The sequence below is a fragment of the Diadema setosum genome, chromosome 17 (genome assembly GCF_964275005.1).
Source record: "Diadema setosum chromosome 17, eeDiaSeto1, whole genome shotgun sequence".
Classification (NCBI taxonomy): domain Eukaryota; kingdom Metazoa; phylum Echinodermata; class Echinoidea; order Diadematoida; family Diadematidae; genus Diadema; species Diadema setosum.
This window is the reverse complement of record NC_092701.1, coordinates 26091964-26111875: the sequence shown is the minus strand read 5'-3', so window position 1 is coordinate 26111875 and position 19912 is coordinate 26091964. Positions and strand designations below refer to the sequence as shown.

The following is a 19912-nucleotide window of genomic DNA, read 5'->3' as shown; positions in this document are numbered from 1 at the left end:
AAGATATAATTTGTCCTATTTTCCTCCACTTTGCCCCATGCAGATCAAATTTATTTTTGATTTTAGCTATTTCTTCTTCAATCAAACTATATTTTTTTTTTACATATTGCACAAAATGTTGCCTTTGAGGACATAAACTTTGATACTTACAACTTAAAATAAATTGTTTACCTAATAATATTATGAAATTGTATGAAAAAACAAAATCGTTCCTCGGATGTATAACACCATATAACACCTTTTGACATGAAAACAATTGCAAGGGGTCAATTTTCCTTTTTTCCTCTTTAAACAATGATTCCCAGAATACTGACACCTTCCGGCAATCAAAAAACAGATGTTCTATTGTCTCCGGTTCACTTTTACAAAAGGAACATCTTGAGTCATCTTTTCTCCCTATTCGAACAAGCCACGAATTGACGGGGATCAAATTATTCAGTATCTTATATTGCGTTATTCTTAATTTTGTATCAATTGTCAAACTGGCAGGTAATTTGAAAAGAGATTGAACATCTTCAAATTCAATGTCATACATAACATCAAAACGATCAAAAACACTAGATTTTCCAGGGTTATTCAAACGCAGATATATATCATATAAATGCTTTGTTGTTACGTTATGTAATTCCAACCATCTACCCTTAATCCAAATTAAAGGAATAATACTCAGGGGCTTAATAAAGGGGTGATAATTTTGACGAAGAAAAAAAAAAGCTTCCATTCACTTGGCATCTTCTTGAAGCAATCAAGAAGAGTGAAATACTGAGTAAACTGTAAACCTTTACCCTTACAATCCTTCCAACGCAGAGGTCGGCCGTATTCATCTAACATATCAGTTACCTTCAAAAAACCTTTCTCTACTATTACTGTGTATTAAACATAGACTTCCCGTGAAACAAAATGTATTTATTATTCCAGAGTATTTGATTGGATATGCTTAATTCTCTGTTCTGAAAGAGGGACCACGTTTCTGATACCTCTAAAAACCACCGTGAAACATTCATCTTTAACTTTGAAACATCAAAGTTACAGAAGAACAAAAATTCTCCTCCTACAGATGCTAACAAATTCAAACAAATGGATTTCCACCCTTTTGAACATGACCCAAACTTCTGCACCCATTTTATTTTTTGAGCTTGCATCATTGACTTTAAACAGCACATTTTCAAACCTCCCTCCTCATAATCTTTTACTAAAACATCGCACCTTATTCTATCTGGGCCTCTCCAAATAAATTCATAAATAACTTTATTCACGTCATGTATAAAAGAATCTGGCACTGAAACTATACTTGCGATATATAGCAACTGAGATAAAGCATAAGTCTTAACAATCTGAATTTTCCCGTAGAGGGATAAATCTCTAAATCTCCACCTATGCAGTTGTGATTTAATATTCATCAAAATTCGTTGTAATTGTGCCTTCCGGTCGTGAAAAGAATACGAAATATCTATTCCTAAAACAGTGAGAGCAGATACAAATTCTACATTCCTAAATTGTTGCACGTCCGTCTTAGGTGCAGTAGTAAACACCGATGGACCAATTCGCATCACTTTTGTCTTATCATAATTAATTGATAAAGACGAACAGATAGCAAAATCATCTAAAATCTTTGCAAGATTAAGAAAACATTGATAATTTGTTAAAAAAACTGTGATATCATCAGCATACATAGAAAGTTTTATTTCCTCCTGTACACTTAACTTTATTCCCATAATTTCTGGGCTAAATCTAATATGAAGTGCAAGTGTCTCTATGGCTAAAATGAACATATAAGGTGACAAAGGATCACCTCGGCGGACGCTCCTCCCAATCCTAAAATACCCAGTTGACCTATTATTATTCAAAACACAACTTTCTATATCATTATAAAACACACGCACAAATCTACAAAATTGTTCTCCAAATTTAAAGAATCTTAAAACTTCAAATAAATATTGATGATTGAGGGAATCAAAACCTTTTTTAAAATCAAGGCTAACAATAAAACCACAAACCTTTTTCTAATCTAGAATAAAAGAGTGTCTCTGAAACGGTGCGAACCGCTTCACCTATATACCTATCTTTGATGAAGGCTACCTGGTCCGAATGAATGATATTAGGTAAAACCTTCTTTAATCTCATCGCTAACACCTTCGAACATAATATCTTGTAATCAACGTTTAATAAAGTAATCGGACGGTAATTCTCAGTAGATAATTTATCTTTGCCTTTCTTAGCTATCAACGTTATCATTCCTTGTCGTTGCGACGAGCATAATTTACCAGACATAAAACTGTAATTCATAATTCCTACGAAAAAAGCCCCAAGTTTATCCCCAAATTTAATACAAAATTCTACCGTCAGACCATCATTTCCGGGGGATTTATTTTTAGCCATTCTTTTCAGAGCCGCAGTGAATTCTCTCAAAGTCAGATCTGCATCACTCGTTCTGCTGATGACAGTGATGGACTATCATCAGACTTTAAAAAGGGACAGTCTGTGAAAGTGTTCCTTTCGGGCTCCTTATATAACTCAGAGTAATAATATCTAATATATTTACTAATAGCATCACTATCATCCAAAATATCTTCTCCTTTCTTCAACACGTTAATACATGCATGCATCTTATTCACCTTTTCCAGATTAAGAAAATAACTACTATTTTTTTTCTCCATATTCAACCCAATTTGCTCTAGACCTCATTATAATACCATGTGTAATGTGATCCAAATGCGCCTCATAATCACATTTGACTTTTTCATATTCTGAAGGAATTGATCTCCTTGCTCTTCTATCAACTTCTGTAAATTACATAATCGTCTCTCTAACACCTGTCTCTCCTCCCTCATCTTCTTTGCTTTTTCAATACTATATTTGCGAGAAAAACAACGAATTTTATACTTCACAAAGTCCCATCGTACTCTCAAATCTTCAGACTCTAATGTTTCATTAATCCAAACATCTATACTTCGGGACATCTCAGTACAGAATTGCTCATCATCACAAAGACTATTATTAAACTTCCAATTTGTGACCTTAAAATATTTCCTTGTTTTATTCTCAATCTTTAGAATGATTGCAGAGTGATCAGTGCCAACCCCAGGAATAATATCAGTTTCCTTAACATAACTTTGAAGAACATCCGAAATCATCCCAATATCTAATCTGCTTTGTATCAAAGGGTGGGACTGTCTCCATGTGTACCTTCTAACAAGGGGGTTTCTTAATCTCCAAATATCTGCTAAATCAAAATCATGTTGTATTTTGAACGCAATCGTTTTGCTCATGAGTTACGCTTTCTAAACAGAGTGCTCGAACGCTGGCTCAGTATCAACGATATGCATTAGATCAGTTCGCTTTGGTTTGCCTTTGAGCGCTCGAACGCGGCTGGACTTTGCATAACATTCCATAGACTTGGCCGGAATTCAGTCAGGTAGTTTTTGTAGTCCATGGATGACACGTGAAAGATAAGCCTATCGCGCGATTGCTGTAGTAAATGGACTAGATCTAAAACATGGGTTTGATTTAAACTACCTCTGTGAATCCATGGTGTTAATCTGGGCCAATATGTGTATTCAGTCACTTTGAAGTCTGGGCTTCATGCAATAACTTGCACGGCTGCCCGGAGGTTATCGTTAAAGAGCATCATATTCGAGTCATAAACAGAAAAAGAAGAGAGGAAGAAGAAGAAGAACTAGACCAGGAATTTGTCAAGACTGACAAATTAGGTGATCCGATTTTTTTTAAATCAATGATTCGAGTTTTCACCTGAGATTAGGGACATTGGTCGTGTGATGTTTGGATTCTCATTTTGAAAAGGGAGTTAGACCTGCCATCTTGGGTACCGAATTCCGTATACACTATCAAAGATGCAGAATGGAGTATATTTGACCTTTGACCCCACTTTGCACCCCCAAGATGGCATCTGAGCAAAAAGTGGTTATTTTGTGAAATGATTCTTGTAACATGGTCTTTGCGTGTGAAGAATATGGGAAAGATAAGACATGTATTTACCAAGATACAGGATGAAACATTTATGACCTTTGACGCTAATTTACATACCCAAGATGGTGTCTGATCAAGTAGTTGTTATTTTATGAAATAATGTACGTAACATTAACTAAACATGTGCAAAATATGGGGTTGATAGGGGCTATTTTTCTTGAGTTATTGCAAAGAACATTGGAAAAATAAAGAAATATGAAAATACATCGAAGATAATCTTTAATTTCAACCACGTTTTTGGACGTGATCCCGACACCATATGAACAACAAAGGGAACACGTACGATAGCGCAAAGTCTCAGCTACAACATATTCAAATCTGGGAGAAGTTCACCGAAGGGTAAGTGAGCTAGTGCTCGATAGAGACAATCATGTCAATTTTCACATCTAGAAAAATTCCCTCCCATAGAGATAACACGTCATAACGAAGATAAAGAAAGAAGTACATATGACCTTTGACCCCGATCTGCACAGACAAGATGGCATCAGAGCAAAAAGTGGTTATTTTGTGAAATGATCCTTGTAACACGGTCTTTACGTGTGCAAAATATGGGGAAGATAGAACATGTATTCACCAAGATACAGGATGAAACATTTATGACCTTTGACCCTAATTTACATACCCAAGATGGCGTCTGATGAAGTAGTTGTTATTTTATGAAATAATGTACGTGACATGAACTAAACATGTGCAAAATATGGTGGTGATAGAGTATCTTTTTCTTGAGTTATTGCAAAGAAAGTTGGAAAAAGAAAGAAATATGAAAATACATCGAAGACAGGCTTTGATTTCAACCAAGTTTTTGGACGTGATCCCGATACCGTATGAAAAAATGAAGGGCACACTCATGATAGCCCAAAGTCTCAGCTACAACATATTAAAATCTTAGAGAAATTCACCGAAGCATAAGTGAGCTAATGCTCGAAAAAGATAGTCATGTCAATTTTCATTTCCAGAAAAACTGCACTCCCATTAAGATAACACGCAAACTGGTCAAATTTGACAAGATTACTTTCAATCCAATATTACGAGGTGATGCCGTCATCTAATCAAAATGTTGTTATTACATTAATGAAAGAGCATTTAGTAAGCTACAACATACTGAAATCTGAATGAAAATTGGCAAAGGATAAGTGAGATACGCTCGAGTGAACTTGTAATTTGATGACGTCATTTTGAAAATTTACTCTTTTTATTTTATTAAGAAATTTGATATCTTTTAATCATCTTTCCAGCATCGCCAACCCATGAAATGACATGTACAACTCATCAGCTTTCAGAATATGTAAAGAAAATCGGATTTAAAATTGGCGGTTTTTTGGCATTGTTGCACTGTATATCGCCATTGACGCGCGCGCGGAGTTTCAACTTTGACGGGCCCGTATGACGTCATATTGAGTCGGATTGACTTGAAACTTGGTAGACATATTCCCTGACATTTCAGGCAGGCGATAAGTGTGAAAAAAACGGGAAATTTCTATTGCATATGAGCTGTGCGTGCGTATATGCGCGCGCGCGTACGCGTCCGTAAATTTTTTTCAATTTTTCAAAAAATGCTCTAAATGGGTCTGAAACGTGTGCAAAAAAAATTGAGCTCGATCTGAGCATACAAATATTTCAACGCGCGCGTACGCGCACGTTTTAAGGTATAGATGAATTTTGAGAATATGAGTAGAATGCGCTTGACTTGAAATATATGTGACATAAATTTCATTGAAAAATTCCATTCCATTAATGAGATATGATTGAGAATGTGTTTTCATATAATGACGTCATTGTGACGTCACGGTCGACTGATCACTTTGATTTTAGTTCGATTGCCGTCTTTGGGAGACGATACATATATGGTATAAGTTTGAAATTGATAGGAAGAGGACTTTCTGAGCTAATCGATGCACAACTTTTGGGGAGAAATAAGAAAAAGAAGAAGAAGAAGAAGAAAGAATCCGTACAAAAACAGAAGGTGATCCGAGAGGATACTCGGATCACCTAATTATGATTCAGGTAACAAACCGACAAATAAACCCGCAACCATTTTCTTAATTTTTTCTCTTTGTTCTGTCGTGTATCAATATATGTACCATCAACAACTAGAAATGTCACTGCGCGACTGGTATTGCCTCCGCCATAACGCATGGTTTTCTAATAGGTCTATAAAAAAAAAAAAAAAAACATAATGCCTCCTCCCGAATAAAAACGAAAACAAAAACCGGAACATGAAGCCATCTGTTGCGACACGGATTGTCGCTCCTACACGGATTGTCGCCCCCGGCTCGGGGCGACAATCCTTGACGGGAGTTGGCGTCACGGATTGTCGCCCCCGTCACGGATTGCCGTCTGGCGACAATCCATGACGATGGCTGGCGGCAAGGATTGTCGCCCGCCCTCGAAGCACATTTTGCTGGGTAGTATCGTTCTGGACATAGTCATTGAAATACATATTGTACTAACAAATAACTTACATGGCTACATCCATGCAAACACGCCATGTAAAAAGTCATGGTGAGGTTTCAAGGAAGTGTGTATGTGCGCGCGCACATGATAATTTAGTGTCCGTTTGTGTGTGTGTGTGTGTGTGTGTTTGTGTGTGTGTATGATGGAAGAATGTGTTTATTATGTCAGCTTTTTGCGTATGTGTTTTTAGCTGCGCGTGGGGAGGGATACCTAGTAAGCTGTTGCTCGCATAAACGTTGATATTGATTTTATCAGCAGCTTTGACTTTGATGAGTTTGTTTGGCAGATTTGTTTATGAATTCGGAGTGGTGCTTGCGTGCGGGCGGATGCTGCTTTTATGCATACGGTCCATTATGTCTTATGTATCAACATTGGGATGTCGTTTCATAAGGAAGGAAGGTGGTATCGGTTCGGGTGTGTGTGTGTATGTGGGGAGGGGGTTACATTTCGTTATTGCAAAAGTTCGTTATTCTGAAGGCTCTTTAGTCCGAAGGTTCTTTATTCCGAAGAATCGTTATTCCGAATTTCATTTTTGGATCAACGAAACTTCGGAATAACGCCACAAACGTTCGGATTAACGAACCCTTTTTCATTTTCGGATTAACGAACCTCTAGGTATAGGGAATTGTGTGTTTCGGATAAATGAACCTTCGGAAAAAACGAACCTTCGGATTAACGAACCTTCGTGTGTGTGTGGGGGGGGGGATGTGTGTATGTATGTGGGTTGATGAATGTGGGTGTGGGATGATTTAGGTTTTGGTTAATCAGGGGTTGGTGGGTTGGGGATTGGATTTGAAGAAGGATAGTTTTAAATGGTATGACAGATTTTGGTAGGATTTAATATTTAGGATAGATGTAGGCCATACATGTAGATTTGTTTGGGTTGGGTTTGTTTGGAAATTGTTAGTAGGGATGGTCTATAATCGAGTTATCTATGTTGAAGTGAGATTATTTGTAGTATAAATTGACAAATGGATTTGTTTGTGTTTCGAATTGCCATTTGTAACTTTTTTGTTCATGTTCATCCAGGATGGGTCGATTTATGAATGATTTGAATGAAATCAATAAATATCAAGGAAAAACACACACAAAAAAGTGTTGAGTTGGTTTATTTGCATTATGAGGATTTGTTTGAGTGTTTGTTGGTGTTTATTTGTATTACGTATGTATTAGCGGTGTGCATATGGCAGTTCGTTTGTGCTTAAATCAACTTACGATTAACAAATTATTTACGGCATGTGGAAATTATTCGCTCATGCATAAAGCATGCCAAACTTATTCTGGGACAAAGAATAGTGGTATGGACGTTGTAGTTAAGACTGATGGAAGAATATGACTGCAGTGAAAAAATGAACAAAGACAGATAACATTTAGGGAGGATACCTCCCTCGTATGTATTTTCTCTCGGTCTCTCTCTCGTCTAGCCGGCGTCACCGCTGAAATTGACACACCCATACTATTTTTAGATCAACGCTGGTGTGACCTCTTTGAAGTCTAAACACGTGCTCACACACGTTGAAGGCATTTTCATTGCCACAGTAGCGCCTGCAGCAGTTTCGGATTAACGAACCTTCGGAATAACTAGGGAAGTGACACCTCCCTGGAATAACTAACCTTCACAACAGATACACACACACACACACACACACACACACACACATACCCATAACTTACCAGTCATACCATGGAGCTACTAACAGTAGTAGCTCCATGGTCATACCCATCCCACCAAAGCTTAACACCGGAGTAACCACCCCGAGCCCGGGGCGACAATCTTTGACGGGGAGACAATCCTTGTCGCAACAATTTTTTTGCCATCATAGATTGTCGCCATCGAGGTCAAAAATTGGGAACTGCACAAGCGTCACGGATTGTCGCCGGACGACAATCCGTGAAGGGGGCGACAATCCGTGACGCCAACTCCGTCAAGGATTGTCGCCCCGAGCCGGGGGCGACACTCCGTATACGGGCGACAATCCGTGTCGCAACACCATCCTCACGTTCACATCGCGGCGTCGGATGAGACCATTCGCCGAGAACACATGTCGTGTTGCTGGCACCGTTCAGGTGGTATCCATCTCGGCATTCAAAAAGCATCGTTTTCGTCATCGGATAACCGTCCGGATCCCAACCCGTTCCCCCTTCGGGGTCTGCTACTCTTCCATAGGCTGGCCAAGAGGGAGTTGGGCATCGGTACTCTGAAAGATAGGAGGGTATAAATAACAACTACAAGAGCGAATAGATAATATCCTCGGCGCAGACAAGGGTCCGCGTCCGCAAAGGTACCTCAGACCCTGTGGACATGCCCACAAAAAAAAAAATAATGATAAAATACTAGTACCCAATAAGACTCCGTCGAAGACACCACCCCACAGCGCCAAAACGACTCCCAAGAGACACCGGAACGCACCCGCCCTCGAACCAAGCACAGCCCACACCCCGCCAAGTATCCAAATACAAAAGACTGTGGGGAAACATGCAGACCATGTCCAGCCCATGCAGGCGGAGGAGGAGAACCCCAACGCCCTCATCACTCAAACTGAAAGCAGAAGCAACCAACAGACGAAGCCACTGGCGGGATCAGGGCCCAGCAAATTCTCCGCGGGCTCATCTAAAATAAGCGGAAAAACTACTGAAGAACAAACGAGACATGGGAATTCCAAGCTAAAACAGGATGACCTTTTCCTTAAATACGTCTTATTCATACATAAAAAGGTCACTTTTACTTTTACCGAAGGATTGTCTTTCCCTTAAATACATATTCATACATAGAAAAATTCACTTTTAACTTCAGCTCGCAAAATATGATGGGAGAAATCTGGCGGAACAACTTACACAACGAGTCACTACGTGTCAGATTTTACACAAAACTTTTAACCCAGGAATATGACGCACTCAGTCCACGTGCTTTTGTAACCATCTGAATGATTTTGTGTCTCCATGGAATACGGTGAATAGATTTCTGATCAGTCCCTTGATTTGATTATCTCAAGAGGACATTTTCCTTACATCTTTTCTCTTACTTTGGTTACAGTAACAGTATCAAACAATATTGCGATCAGTCATTTCAAATTGCATACATTATGAAAAATATTGTGATCAATCATTTTAAACTACAAGCGGAAGTGTGTAATTCGTCTGAGGGCCTAAAGGTCGGCTAAGCCGTTATTGAAAAGTCGGCGACTTTATAGAAAGGAATCAACAAAGGGACGGGGCGGTGGTGTTAGATTGAATATGATATTCAAACATTATCACTGCTGTTCATGCATCTTACCTGCAAATTCAACATGGATGGTGTGAACATTGGGTATTTTATGACTCATAGACCTACACCTGAAGGTCCCAGAGTCTTGGGGTGTTGGTGATGGAATTGTTAGCCTTATAAAGGTGAGAGGCCACCAGCGTAAGTAGTGAGGGAAAACCTGGACAGATTTTCAGTAGGGAAATGTATATTTCTATAAGATATAAGTTATGTATATACACACAGATATACACACAGATATAACATATCGTCGTGTGCCCGGCAGAACGACAGGAAAGTATGCGGTGTGCGTAAGTATAACGCGCGCCTCGCATGCGCTATCTATAGTGTCGTTCTGCTTGGGCACACTTTCCTTTAATCTCGTGCTTTCGTGCCGTTCTACCAGGCACACGACGATATAAAGGCTGTATCAACTAAAACGTTACACTTTTGTAAAATTTTCTAAATCACATTTCAAAATATTTTGAAGATTTTTTCACATTTATGAATGCCCAATAGTCTCATCTATCAAGTGCAATCAACAAAACAAACTTTTATTCACACTTGGCTGAACACTGACGCTCTTTGTCCAGAGTGCGAAAAATGACCTGCGCCAAATTGAAAGAAGATTGAAAATTCAGTCAGCGGTCCAATTAAGTGCTCCTATTCAAACAAATTGTTTGTTTTTTTTTTCGCTTAAAGCTTTGATGATGTTATGATAGTCTGAGATTTTTTGTCAGATTTGTCGTAATTTTAATGATTTCATTTCTAAATTAATTGGTGAGAATTATAGTGTGTAATTACTTCAAGATCTTTAAAGCAAAGATTTCACAATACACGGACACATCAATACCATAATGCCAGTTATTCATTAATGTGGCAATGGTACCAAATTCATCAACATTCAAATCATGCATCCTTTTAATCAATCAATTGATTGACCAATCAATCAACCCATCAATACACCAACCGCTATATTATATCAGTTAGTTAGTCATTGAGTCGTTCAATTAGTGAATTAACTCAATAATCAATCAATCACTTTTCAATCATTGAAATAATCAATCGGCAGATTGAATGAACAAATCAAAAAAAATAAATCAGTTTTTCAAACATTGATTAGCCTTCAAGCCACGGGGGGGGGGGGGGTGATATTCCCTATGTCGATCTGCTACATTTTATAAAAACATACAAACAATTGTGATTGACTGATTGTTTGATTGATTGATTGAATGAATGATTGATTGATGGATTGATTGATGGACTGATTGATTGATTGATTGAATGTTTGATTGAGTGGATTGATTGTATTGATTGAATGATCTGAGGATGCATTAATTTTGTACTTTTCTTCTTGACTGAGTGGCATGTGGGTTCGATATCTCTGTGCATGATTTGTGATAACCGTGCTTAAAAGATCTTGATGTTGTTAATCAACCTTCCGTAACACAATGGAATCATTTAAAACGTGATAGAAAATTGCCAGAAAATTCCTAAACTATCATAACATAATCAAAACTGTGAGCAAAAGAGCAATTTGTTTGAATGAGAACACCTACTTGGGCTTCTGGCTGAATTTCCTATCTTTCAATTTGGCACAAGTCATTTTTCACCATCTGGACAAAGATCGTCAGTGTTGAAAGATTAGACTATTGGGCATCCACTAATCTGAAAAAAAAAAATCTTTCAAATATTTTGAAATGGAATTTAGAAAATGTTTTAAAAGTGTAACTTTTTTTTTTTGATACACACTGTATAGCTCGTGAAGTTGACCTAACCATGTACATGATGGGCGCTGCATCATTTCATGTAATACGACAGAAGGGAGGAACAAGTGTGATAGTTCATTTCCAATGACTTTATTGCCAAGCTTTCGACTGTTTGACTGGTTTTCACCAGGGCTTTTGAAATTCAGCGTATATAACGAAAAACTACGAGACTTGAGCAAATTCATAGCAAAGCAAAAACCAACAATGTGAATTCAATAAACTTGCTCTCCAACAACATGGCGATTTTAGCAATAAGCCAGCTAGTGTTTGCTTTTCGCAATGTTGAATATCCAGAGCCCGAAAAGACCGGTCAAATCGTCGAAAGTTTAGCAATTTGTACGCCACTGGAAGTAAACTACCTCTCCATGTTCTCTGGGTCCTCGTTCAAGCTACAAGTATGTAATCATGATAAGCACGATTTCAGAATAAAAGGCTTGCATGCATTTCAGTGGGAGCACTGTGGCCTATACAGATAGGGATAAATGAAATCATATGAATGCCCTATACGTACATAAGCGTTTTGACATGTACCTTGATAATTTCTTATGCGACTAAAAGAATATCTAAACAGGTGGAAATGTAGGCTCATTTCATTAGTATTTGTTTCTTCTGATTACTTGGATCCGTCCACAAAAATAGCTTCCAAAACAAGATTCTGACATGAGTCGTCAATCACTGCATTAGTGATTAAATATATGTGTGTGTGTGTGTGTGTGTGTGTGTCATTACACGTATGTATACATTGCAATGCAGCTTTTTCTTTAGAATCCCTGGAATACAGCTGAGCATAACTCTTTCTAAAATGTCTTTGGTTTTTACTGCCTTTAAAGTTTTTGTCTTATTTGTCTTTTGTCTTTTTTTTCACAAATAAATTTCATTCACTTCTCAACATTCAGGTACAAATAAATGTCATATCATATGATGCAATATGCAAACAGATAATACAATTTGACAGGCAGCTACAAACAGTGTAAGCATTCCGCGCGCACTTTTCTGCCCTTTTTTCTTTATTTGCAGTAAGTGTTGGTTACTTTTGTGTTGCTTTTTTTTCTGAGGGGATTGCAATATACAAACTCTGGTCTTTTTTTATAGCAGTCCTTTCCATTTCCAATTGCCTACCAATTTGCCCATTATCCGATACAACGTTAACTAATTATATATTTTGTTAAAAGTTTGTTACGTTATCAGAAAAAAAATCCCGAACTGATGTGAATAATGAAATACTCTCTGTTCATGCAATTTTCCGTTTGTGTAAATTTGCTTGTTGGAAATCGAAATAAATGTAATGAAATAAGATGCTCGTTTTTCGTTGTCTACGTTATGGACAGAATGATCAAATGGTGTGACGTTTGAAATGATATTATCAACATTTGATAGATTTACATGGGGGGGGGGGATGGGGTGATAGAAAAACCGTACTTGTATTTGGTATGTATCAGCACTTTCAAGTTTGATACCTAAGGGGTTTTCTCACAGACTGATTTGGCCTCAGCCCGACGTAAAGCCCCTACCACTTCAAGCTAACATATTTCACAGGCTGAACTCAGCTCTGCTTGTAAACACACTGGCTGCCAAGAGAATGTACTAACCGGGCAGATAGCCTCAGACTAGTATAGCACGGTACTTTGCTGGGTTTACCACCGCAATTGGCAGACCGGTAGGGTTAAGGGGAACAAATGGAATATCTAAACATGCCAATGACAAGAGGAGACAAAATCGCGGCGATTTTCCATTTGCTTTTTTCACTGAAAGAGGTGGTGAGCGCTTGGCCTCTTGGAAACATCCTCAGGTTGTTTCATAAACATTCAACGCATGCTTGAAGGGTAACCTTTTTACCAGATTTGGTGTAAATATGGTGCTTGTTGTATTTTAAGTGTATTACTCGATTGTTAATACAATACCTTAAGAGTGGAGACAACATATTGAAAGAAAATCAAGGAATGATAACGAAATCAAGACGCAACGAGAAGATATAATATCCAATTTGCTTGAAAGGTCCAAAATTGTTGATATACTGACTTCGCTATTTTCAATATAAAATTGTGCACAGAAATGTTTGAAATATTCCAACAAGATTTAGATTGGATCAATTTATATACAAAATATTCTCATAGATGTATCCTAGGAATTAAAGACTTCGTTATATTCAATATAAAATTCTGTACGGTGATATTGGTGTCAATAAAGTATTTTCTGCAAAGGGAATTTCTAACACAAACCTCCGTACGTTTTGTCTGAGCTCCACAAAAACACAATTACATGTCTGTTTTGGGAATACGATGTTACACGAGGGAGGTGGAAGAACGTCTTTCTTCCTCCTCCCTGGTTACACAAAGATCTATTTCTCAAATACAGGAAAATTATTTTACAAAATCGAGCTCAAATTAACATAAGTACTTTAATACTTGATTCTCCAAAAAAAAAAAAAACAAACTTAAGTGTTACAATGCGTTTGTGTTTTTCCTTTGTGTGCAAAGTACTTTATATTTTCTACCAGAAATGAAAAAAAAAAAAAAGTTGTTAGACATTCACCAATTCTGTATTTTTTCTAAAGTAAGCGAAGGATGTAGATGAATACATATCTAAAAAAACAAACACCCAAAGGTTTGGTATCCAATATTAACTAGACTCGTATTCAATTATTTAGACAGTCTGTAGCTGCCTGTCAAATCGTATCATTTGCTTTATGTATCATAATATCATTTATTTGTACCTCAATTTTGATGCATTAAAAAGAATTTCTTAGTGAAAAAAATCTAATATATTACAAAGAGTATGGGGTATACAAATTTGTAAGTGAGAACTGTATCAACTTCACTAAGTCCCACTTTCACAAAGTATACATGATCAATGAAACATACTGTATAATTAGAAATGGCTGGGTAATCTCATTATAAAGTATACATGATCAATGATACATATAATTAGAAATGGCTGGGTAATCTCATTATCAAAAGGGCACCGAAGAGTGGTACTATACCTGTAGATGAGGCGCGTCTATATCAGCCGGGACGCCAAGGGCTGATGTGTCACAATATATGCTGACAGGCCGGTTTGGGGCGATGACTACTGTTCCGTCACTCTTCGTCTGAATCTGGGCGTGACTGAAGCTGAATTGCATGTTACTTTCAGCTGAAAAAAAAAGCAACAAAACAGAATTTAACAATTCTCAATTCACGGTCTTGAATAGAAACTACCTGTCACATAATAACGCGTATAATGATAGGTAGGTAACCATGCAAGGAACCCCAATAAAGTCGGTGCTGTATATGGGCCATGCATCATCCCCTTTGCATACATAAAAACTTCAAAGTTCAATACACTCGAACCAGAGATTAGGTAAGATAATGATGGGACAATTGGGAACATCGCATGGACCGACTAACTTCATAGAAATGAAAACTATGATTACAGAACGTTATAAAACTTTGCGAGATTTTGACAGGAGATAGTTAAGAACATTCAATATCTTATTCATGTCATTTTAACTCAAAAGAACGGGGCATTTTCTTAATCAAAGATTTTGCATATATAGATTCTCTTTTTATGAAGTCTAATTCATGACAGATACCAATCAGTTTGATACATAAAACATAATTTCTTCCTCTTGAATCCATTTGAAAAATAAAAGGTATCTCATGAAGAAAATATAATGAATGCAGGAGAAATGTAAACATTGTAAGGCGTTTAACTTCCCTAAATCTTATTTCAAACTGTATACTAATGAGACCTCGATCTCGACCGCGTTGTTTGTTTCAATCTAATATATTTCACTCACAGTCAAATTCAATATTCACTTAAGTTTTACCTTAAGCTGCTACTGGCTATATTGCTTCCTTCCTATGTGTCAGGAAATAAACTACCATGCACGTTGCCCTATTTGGTCTTCTCCGGCAACTTTATTGGGAAAAAAAAATCCGATCAGACAAAATCCGTTGACTTGTACATGAATTTCGACTTTCACAAAAGAATTAACGTATATCTATGCTATTTGGAGGGGAAAATGTTTCTTCGACTTTTTGACGTGTGAGAGGGCACTAGGCGGAGTTGACTGAATAATCAGATTATATAACATTGGATCAAGTGGGATCGACGCTTTCACGACTGCTCCATGAAAGTTTATTGGACTTAGTACTATTCAGTACAATTACCAGTAGTCGTAACAGGTTTAACCGGACTCAATACAGAAACCAAAGTTGTAGGTGGTTGCGATCTACTCACTACAACTGGGTGCACTTCCAGTCCAGCGACTCCTCCAACACGATCTTCTTGCGTCGCCCAGGAGGACGTAGCGCTCTGGGTGGGTGCAGCGAGAAACCAGTACCGTACCCCTGGGGAGACTGCTGTTGTGATAACTACCGAGCTCTTGAGTCTCTCTTCCGTTGATAAATTGCAGAACGTCATCAACTTGATCAGGAACTTGGCAGTGACCGAACCGTGTAACTGTGTCCAACAGGCAGACCAGTTCAATATTGACATGGATGAATAATGACGAGAGAAGAAGAAATTCCGCTTATGTTCAAGTGGACAATGAAAATATGAGTATCGTCAAAGAAACATTGCGGAAAGATTATTTTCATCTGAGTAAATAGATATGGGAGGGGGCGGGGGTGAAATGACAAGAGTCCGAATGACCCGTCAGTATCTCTTGTGATCTCTCAGGATATAAATTGGGACACGCAAGAAAGCAATTCCAACTAATCTGTTGGAGCACTTCCATACAATTTGTACCCAGTGACAGCACACACGGTCATCAAAAGGTGACAGATACTACGATCAATCACTCCCATTCTTCTCCAATATTTATTTTCTTTAAGCTTTATTCAATTATTTCCCCAAACATTTCACCAAACGTGAGCATCTTACCACTGAAATCTATAATCCCCAAAGCTCTCTCTTTGGCACCCCTCCCCACCTCTCCTCCACTCTGTCGCTTTGCTCCGTCGCACATTTTGTCCCCTCCCCCCCCCCAAAAAAAAAAAAAATCCTGGAAATGAGGCCAAAGCTACACTCTGCTGCATAATATTAACGCGCAAAAGATATCTCTTCCATTCCGGTGAGGAATGGAATAGCTGACGACACTGGAGTGATCATGGGCCCATTGACGTACATTATCATCTTCAAGAGCAGAGCTACTATGAAGTGACCATCTTAGGCAAATACCACATGTTTTCTGTTATGATGACAGTCATAGTTGTCAGAATGTTCATGATTGTAGTTATTGTTATGTTAATTACCCTTTTTACATCTTACCACACTGCGGTACTGGGGGCGTAAATGTGCCGTTAATACAGGTCGTAGAGACCCATCTACGTTCTGGCACGTAGCCGCTCCTTGAACAAACGAGTGAGACTTGGACTGTCGACTGGTTTCGCACTCCTCGGCCAAAGACGTCATCTCCAGGATCTACCCCCGTAAGGGAGTACATTTCGCCGTTCGTTGCCGTCGGCAGACGACAGTGTTGGGGAAATACTTCAGCCAAAGGGAAAGTAACACAGTGATTATTACAGTGTATACATGAGAATTACATGAACAGTTTGTCATACTAAGTGATAAGCAGCCTTACTAAGGCAATACTGGTACACTATAGTAATCACATAATATTGCCTTTTGAATGAGCTAAATTCTAAATATAAGTTCATTATTCATCTCATTGTCTACCACACCCACCTGTGGCAAAGTTTATGCCTAGGACTCCGTCCGTTGTATCCTTCGATACATAGGTCATCCACTTTACCCTTGCTCAGTTGGTAGCGCATCTGCCTAAAGATCCAAAGGACCCGGTTTTCGATTCACTTTGCAAGATGATGGAGCATGGTGTCCGCCCAGCTATCATTCCTGTTATTTCAAGCTTCTTGTCTTGTCGCACTCAAACAGTGAAGTATTGTGGCACATCTTCGACCGAGCAGAAACTCACGTGTGGAGTTCCTCAGGGGACCAAGCTGGGGCCCATAATCTTCCTCATCATGATCAACGATGCGGCAATGAGCACCGAGAGGAGATGGAAGTATGTTGATGATTTGTCACTTGGGGACGTACGACACAAATCTCATGCTGGTCAGCTCCAGTTGCAGGTGGACACATTGTCACAGTGGTGTTCCGTCAATGGTATGACGCCCAAACCTGAGAAATGCAAGATCATGCATGTTAGCTTCCTACGCAATGCTCCAGCTCCGCCTGTTATCATGCTTGAAAGCACAGCACTGGAAGCAGTGTCTGCCCTTCGTCTGCTTGGTGTGACGATACAAGCCAACCTGAAGTGGGATGCTCAGGTTGATCACATGATCTCACAAGCATCTCGCCGCCTGTACATTCTTACCATGCTGAAATCATTCGGAGTTCCTCGTGGTGATTTGGTGTTCGTCTACACAACATATTACATTCGCCCCTTGATGGAATTCTGTGCTCCAGTCTGGGGAAGCGGCATCACCGCACATCAGTCCACCAGAATCGAGAGAGTTCAAAAGCGGACTCTTCGCATGATCGCCTCTCCTGAGAAACATCATTATGATGAACTCTTAGTGTTATATGACATCCCAACCCTGGAGTCTCGTCGAACAGACCTCATCCTGAGCTTTAGAAAATCTCTGTTGCTCTCTGACAGACATAGAGGTCTGCTTCCCTCAAGTAGACCATCTGTATCTCGAACTGGACTCAGAAATGGTCACAAATTAACACCGCCAAAAATTAGAACAAAAAGGTACGCACAATCCAGCATCCCAGCAATTGTTAACCTCTCGAATTCTCTGTAATTGTATATACATTACTCAATTATAATTAGAATAATAACAAATTATATTATGTATCTTTCATATGTGATTTGATATATATTTGTATTATGAATAGGATGTGTGCAATCAAGTATTTCAACAATTATGATTTTTTTTTGAGAAATTTGTGATTTCATCTTGTATTTGTATTTGGAACACTGCCAAAAATTAGAACAAAAAGTAGGCACAATCCAGCATCCCAGCAATTGTGAACCTCTTGAATTCTCTGTAATTGTATATACATCACTCAATTATAATTAGAACAATAACAAATTATATCATGTATTTTTCATATGTGAATTGATATATTTGTACTAAGAATAAGATCTGTGCAATCACGTATTTCAACAATTATGAAATTTTTGAGAAATTTGTTATTTCATCATGTATTTACATTTGGAATCTCATATATTTCTTTTTTTATAGAGTTGGGCAATCAAGTACTTCCGTAATTGTGCAACTTTTGAACATTTTGCAAATACATTACTCATTGGCAAGTTGAACAGATAAAGCTTCATCGTGCTTAATGTATTATGTAATTTGATAAACTTAGAAATAAATAGTTATGTAGAATTAATTACTGAAAATTTGAATTTAAATTTCATAAAATGAATGAAATCTGATTTTGATATTATATATTGTTGAAATACTGTTAGTAATAAGGATATAATGTATAAATAGATTGAATCTGGCGTTTCTAATTTTACGCTGTTTATATGTACGTACATGATACATCTGTTTATTAGTTATGAGTGTATATCTGTGTATGGTTATGTTGATGAAGGTAATATTTTAGTAAAAGGGGTATGTTTTATTGATTTGGTTTTTTTTTTCTGGATTCGTGGTAATTTCACATTTGATATATTCTATATATGATATACACACGTGTATTTCCTGTTTCTCACTGTTGTGCGTGTATGTACACAGTTTATTTACATGGTATGTCCAATTGCATACTACCACCATGTGGTATATTCTTTTTCTGAAGTGCAGTGCAATAGTAATATGATACCAATGATATATAGAGCTGAAAGGTGAGTTGATATCAGTTTAGTGGAATGTCTGTTTGTTTTTTGAAGGATATGACCTGCTGTATTTTCGTTCTTTCCATATATAGTACTATATCCATCCGCTGATTTAATGTTTTTTTTTTATTCGTTATGCTGCATATGGAAATTTATTGTGCTCTAGATAGCTATAGTACATGTATATTGTCTGTTTTTGAATGTCTGCATCTATATGTATGTTTACAGCAATATCACCACGTGTGTATCCAGTTTTAATCTTGTGTAAATGTAATGCGTAATCATAGGACTATAAGGAATATGATATTGGTATGACTGAATAATTCAATAGGTTTTTTAACTTTTTGATTCTTTTAATTGTGAATGTTCTATAATCATGCATATACTTTTATTCTGTACGCATGACACTATTAGTCTGCGGACTTACTGTTATGCTTCTTTTGATTTGAAATAAAACCGAATTGAATTGAATTGAAAATTCCCGAGTCTATAACTGAGCAATGCTGTGTGCAACCGTACCGTCCCCTCCGGTGAGAGGTAAAACACTTTGTCCCTCGGATATGACATAAAATGGAGGTCACATGTTTGAAAGAGTCACAACTCATGCACTTAAAAGATCCCGGTTCATTCATTTATGGTAAAGAGCAGAGTGCACTGCCAACTGGA

The 19912-nt window shown here is 37.9% G+C and overlaps 1 protein-coding gene across 1 annotated transcript in view; it reads right to left on the bottom strand.

Moving 5' to 3' along the window:
• The window catches only part of LOC140240566 (uncharacterized), a 56473-nt gene that overhangs the window by 20303 nt on the left and 16258 nt on the right, over positions 1-19912 (bottom strand). Inside the window, exons 5-10 of the mRNA XM_072320329.1 lie at positions 16705-16923; positions 15673-15894; positions 14432-14583; positions 12930-12938; positions 9716-9863; positions 8442-8639 (exon numbers count right to left, since the gene is read on the bottom strand). Coding sequence (XP_072176430.1) covers positions 8442-8639; positions 9716-9863; positions 12930-12938; positions 14432-14583; positions 15673-15894; positions 16705-16923 — 948 coding nt within the window. The remainder of the gene's footprint in view (positions 1-8441; positions 8640-9715; positions 9864-12929; positions 12939-14431; positions 14584-15672; positions 15895-16704; positions 16924-19912) is intronic.